Here is a 6,000-nt window from a genome sequence, read left to right as displayed (position 1 = left end):
ATATTTAGTTAATAAATACTTAGAATATTTAATAATAAAAAAGTTAGTAATAAATATTATAAAATATTTATATATAGCTAATATAGTAGTAGTAATACTACTAATAATAGTAACTATATATATAAGTTAGGATATTAAAAATAATAATCTAATACTTTTATATTACTATATATATTAATAATAATATTACTATTAGTATTAGTTAAGCTAGATCTTAACCTTAATAATAGAAGTATAATATTTTTAGCTTTTTTTTTTATTATTACTATTATCTATTAATTATTATTAATCTTAATAATATTCTTATTTTTTTTATTTTAGTATTTCTAATCCTCTATAAACTAATTATAAAAAATCTTATTAAGTAGTTCTTTAAGTAGTTCTATATTATTAATACTAACTTATTTAGTTATAATAACTTTTACTTACTTCTCTATATAATAAGATTTAATCTTATAATACTTTTAGTTTAATATATAGTACTAATTAAACTTCTTATTACCTAAACTATTCTTATATCTTTAGTACTCTAAATAAATATATATATAGAGAAGTTATTTATATATTCTCTCTTTCTAACGCTTAATATTTATAAAATTATTAACTTTATAATTAATTACCTCTTATATACTAACTAAAATACCTATTTAGTTACTTTTTTAAAATATTTATATATTAATTATTATACTACTAGAGATTAATATAGCACTATATTACTACTTTATAGTAAAGTAAACTTTACTTCTCTTTTTAGCTTATTTAAAAAAGAGGATAATATTAATTTATAGAATATTTAGCTAAATAACCTTTCTAATAAATAGATAGATTTAAATAAAAATTAATATTAGTTTAGATATATTAATAAACTTCCTCTAAGTAATAATAATAATAATATTAGCTTTCTTTATAATATATAAATAAGCTATTTTTATTTTAAGTTAAATATTACTATTTACCTCTTAATCTCTATTATTTATATTTAATATAAGAATAATATTAAATTTATTATATATAATATTTTTAATAATTAGATTAAAAATAAATAAATTATTATTTTTAAGTATTAAGTTATAAGTAATTTAGATTTATAATAAAGTTAGTTTTTTATTATTTATATTATCCTCTTCTTTAAATATATTATAGAATAATATAAATATATTATTAGCGCTATAATAAAAAGTTATAGGTATATTATCTATAAATTAAGTAATTTAATAAGAAATTAAGTTAACTAAAGTTAAGTTTAATTAAAATAGTAGTATTAATAAAAATAGAGTACTTTAGAATTAGATTATATATAATAAATCCTTTTTTTACTTCCTCTATATTATTATTATTTTTTAGTAAGAGGATACTTTTAGAGCTCTTTATAATAATAAAAAGACTATAAATATATACTTTTTTTATAATATAAACTTAGTTATTACTAAATTATTAATTTTAAGTTTAGTTTTAATAATAATAATTTCTTTAGTAGCTTTTTTAGTAGTAGTAACTTAATAAACCTTTTTAGTAAGTATAATAATCCTAATTAATAATAAAGTAGAGCGTTAAAAAGGATCTCTAGTAGTATTCTATATTAATTATTATATATATTATTATTTCTATATATTATTAGTAATAAGTAATAGATAATACTTAGAAAGGTTATTATCTACTTACTAAGCTATATAGTAGTATTTAAGAGGTATTATAATACCCTTAGATAGCCTCTAGCCGTTCACTATGATTTTTACCTGCTTAGAGCGATAGACCTCCTAACTCCACGCCTCCTGATAATACACACAGCCTTCAGTCATATAATCATAACCTAACAACTTCTTAAGTCTCTAACTACCTCTCTTAATCTTAGCTGCACTTATATATATACTACTAGATAACTTTACTATCTTTAACTTCACTTTAGTAATAATATAGTTTATAATTACTTAATTACTTAATTACTAACTACTAAACTATTAACCTATTCTCTCTCTTATATATTACTTATATTGCTAACACTATCCCTATTACTATTTTGCTATCTACTATAGTAGCTTCTTTAGAAATAAGTTATCACTATTATTATCTTCTTATTTAATTAGGCTAGCTAACACCTTTAAAGTAGCTATATTATTATTAGTAACACTCTCTCTATTAGTTAGTATAAAGTATACTTACTAATATTCCTCTACTAAGCTTATACTTAGGCTTAAGCTATATCTGCTTTAATATTATAGAGGGTTTATATAAAGAAAGCTTACTCCTTAGGATAGCTAGAAATATATATAGCCTCTACTTTAAAGCTATTAGGAGTGTTTATTACCTTAATTATAGTATAGAGAAAGTCCTTTTTAGAAATATTCTTAAAAGCTTTATCTAATATTACTATAATAAACTACTCCTAATTAGAGTTAGAGTACTTATTAAACTTAAAAGCTTTGTTTAGTATATAGATATTATACTATATAGTAATAGTCTTAGCTATTTTCTTAAAGAAGGGTATACTTAGCGTAAAGTTAGTATTCTTATATTCCTTATATAGTATAGATATTATAAAGGATCTATTATAGGTTAGTAAAGAAGAGGAAAAGGGAAAAGTATAAGCCCTATATATAGTAGTAGAGCTTTTTATACTTCTAGCTATAAGAACCTCTTATAATAACCTCTTTAGTTAAAAAGTTATCTCTATTTAGTAGTATTTATAGACGACCTCTTTAGTTAAGGAGTTATCTCTCTTATAGTAGTATTTATAGCACCTCACTAGAAGGTTTAGTAAAGCTATTACTAGGCTATAAAAGCTTTAGTAACCTTTTTAGCCCTAATATAATTAGCCCTACTATATATAGCGCTACTAGCCTTATACTATGCAACTAGCGCTATTACTATTCTACTAGTCTATTTAGCTAAGGTGTATATTTAACTTTATAATGTTTAGAGGGTTTACTTACTAGTAGGAACGTATAGGGTTTCTATACTATTTTCCTTAGTTAGTAGAGGGTATAAGTTAAGGTGCTTATATAGTGTTTCTAGAATTATACCTACGTATAAGGTGAATTTTACTATAGTCTTTTTGCAGGGGGGCTGCGTCATAACTACAAACTCAATAATACCCTTAGATAATAAGATTTAATAGAAATAGATTAATTAAAGCTATTAGAATAAGTTAATTACTATATTATAAATATTTATATAGTATTAAGTAAATTTTTATATATATATAGGGATTATACGTGTATAATTTCGGTAAAAAGGGGGGGCGGACGCTGTTAACGTAATGGAGTGTATTAGACGGCTGGTTTTCTGATTATATACCGGTCTTGGCTCCTCGCTTCTGCATGCCAAGAGCGACTCGTATCTATCCCAGTCAACAACCAACATGTTGTTGTTGGTGCAAGTTACTGGCCTCATCTTCTGTCTTCCTATGGTACCGCATGCAGGATGGTGGCACAACACATCGCTTGCCATAACCGAGTCCAATAGGAATCACTCCGAGTCCTGAATTCTGGAGCTTTTGCCAGTTGTATTCTGGAGCACCAACCCGATGCAGAAGGCCTCCAGCACGCACACAAGGGCCATCAATTCGGGGCCAATTTCCAGCAGAGTTTCTTCTTTCAACATATTCGCCAAGATCGCATGGGGTTCATAAGAATATCTTCCTCGAATGTTTGTCATTAGCGTGGCACGTCGTGTAGAAGGGTGTTCGGTTAATTATATCTCCCGTCTGCTTAGTTCTATAGGGGAAATGTTTGCCATCTCAGGAAAGACGGAGCAACCCAGGTGTAGACTTTCAAGGGTCGTATTCTAATCTCCTTTGTATGCACCTCGGTTTCGCTTTTACCTCGCACTCCAATGACTGCTTTGGAGTGTTTGGTGGAGGTTGGAAACGCCACTCGAGATACTGCTCGGGAAGCTTTTAAAAGCAGCGATGCGCCATACCAACGACGAGATGTCACCATGAGTAAGGTTGGCTTTAATCCTCAGTCCACTCATTCGTTTCCCTCGCTCGCTCGTTCGTTACAATGATGTTCTCATCTCCGCTTGCCATTTCTTCGCTGCTGGCCTGCGTCGCAGCCGCACGGGTAGAGGTCGGCTTCGGCCCACCTGCCAGTGGCTACACAGGTGTATGAGATGTCTTTTCTCCTTCGTCGCTGACATCTAATGGACTTGAGCGGTATTGCTGACATGATGACCTGCAGTGCGATGCACTGATTTCAGCTGGGCTCTCCGACCGAGTGTCGTTTCCCTCTGATTCGGTGTACAATTCCAGCATCGCCTCCTACTGGTCTGCCGACTCTCAGGCCCTCCACCCCTGGTGCATCATTCAACCCACCAACACCGACGAGGTTTCCAGGGCTCTGTCGGCACTCGTCAAGACAAGTCCCGCCGGCAACTGGGATATCGCCGTTCGTGGCGGTGGCCATTCGCACTTCACCTCGAATAATGTTGCCCATGGCGTCACCATCGACATGAGCCGCATGAACTCGGTGGTGTACAAGAACTGCAGTGTAAGTGCTGCAGTGCCCTCTTGCGACAGTAACTCAACCTCTGCAAAGGGCACTGTGTCGATTGGAGCCGGCGCGAGATGGGGCATGGTGTACACCGAGATTGAGAAATACGGCCAGACCGTCACTGGCGGTCGCGAGGGGAACGTCGGTGTCGCAGGTCTGACTCTCGGGGGCGGCGCATCATTCCACACTGGTAACCGCGGCTTCGCAGCGGACGATGTCAAGAACTATGAGGTAGTCTTGGCTGATGGCTCCATCGTCAATGTCAATGGTGGCGAGAACCCTGATCTATTCAGGGCGCTGAAGGGTGGTAGCAACAACTTCGGCATCGTCACGCGCTTTGATATGCAGACATTTGCTGCTGCCCCCGGTGGTCTTTACGGGGGCCTGATCTTCATGGATTACGAGCACAAGGATGCTGTTATGAAGCAATTTGTCAACCTCATCGACACCAATGAGCAGCATCCGGATGACACCGAAGTCGTCACGTTTGCTTACTCCAGCGAGACTTCGGCGCCGATGATCGCCGTCCAGGCTGTCAACACTGCAGGCGTATCGAACTCCACCTCGTTCGCACCTCTCGCAACGCTGCCGTCCTTCTTTGACGACCGAAGCAGAAAGACTTATGGCACACTTATCACAACTCACACCATGGCTGGTGGTGCAAGGTGAGTCCCGTGATAAATTGTTCTCGGTGCATCCGCTAATCATGATACAGAAATGTGTGGTTCTCACTTTGCTTCCACAACGACATAGAGATCATGAGGAAGATGGCTGAGCTCTATGATCAGCTGCTCGCCGAGTTGCAGACTCTCATCCCGTCTCCGGATCTCCATCTCACCTTCGTCAGCCAGCCTTTGCCCAAGCATTTCGCAACCAAGGGCAGCGGCAACAATGTGCTGGGACTCGAAACCTCGCTGACGCACGACTCCATCATTTGGCTAGGCCAAGTGCAGACACGTACCGCTGAGCAGGAGGCCTTGGCTCATGCGAAGCTGGCTGCCACGACTGCTGAGCTTGAGGCTTTTGCTGAAGCCAACGGAAAGGCGACCCCTTGGCGTTACTTGAACTACGTTAATCCCGCGCAAGACCCCATTAGAACATATGGAGAGGAGAATGTCAGGTTTTTGAAGGAAGTCGCAGCGAAGTACGACCCGACTGGCGTTTTCCAGACAAGGGTTCCTGGAGGCTTCAAAATTTCAAAGGTCTTTGTGTAAATAGAGTAGGAACTGTTATCATCTACAACGGCTCGCAGATTCTCTGCCGGGTTATTCTCATGTTAAGAACTGAAGTCAACATTTTGTTTCGGTACCGACTTAATTAGGGTTCGTTGGTGAAGTAAACAATTGATTCTATTGGCAAAATGTTCCAATTACTGTGGCTTGGACGAGGCGTTCTCCACAGCTGCTCGGCTCCTGATTGATCATCCCCGCGCGGTGTTCGCGGAATGTTTGCTGCCCAATCGCGCTAGGTGGGTGACCTGACGTAACGTCGCGTCTGCGCTTCCAGTCGC

General features: G+C 35.4%; 1 protein-coding gene across 1 annotated transcript; it reads left to right on the top strand.

The window, feature by feature from the left end:
- Nucleotides 1-4,001: 4,001 nt before the first annotated feature.
- CGCS363_v001545 (putative FAD-linked oxidoreductase) lies at nt 4,002-5,704 on the top strand (the record flags this gene model as incomplete). Its single annotated transcript, XM_036633394.1, has 4 exons — nt 4,002-4,103; nt 4,179-4,487; nt 4,536-5,155; nt 5,206-5,704. The coding sequence occupies 4 exons, from the start codon at nt 4,002-4,004 to the stop codon at nt 5,702-5,704; spliced, it is 1,530 nt and encodes a 509-aa protein (XP_036502180.1).
- Between the last annotated feature and the right edge of the window lie 296 nt (nt 5,705-6,000).

Source organism: Colletotrichum siamense (genome assembly GCF_013390195.1).
Source record: "Colletotrichum siamense strain Cg363 chromosome Unknown KSG_Cg363_contig01, whole genome shotgun sequence".
Taxonomy (NCBI): Eukaryota; Fungi; Ascomycota; class Sordariomycetes; order Glomerellales; family Glomerellaceae; genus Colletotrichum; species Colletotrichum siamense.
This window is presented reverse-complemented; position numbering and strand designations above follow the sequence as displayed.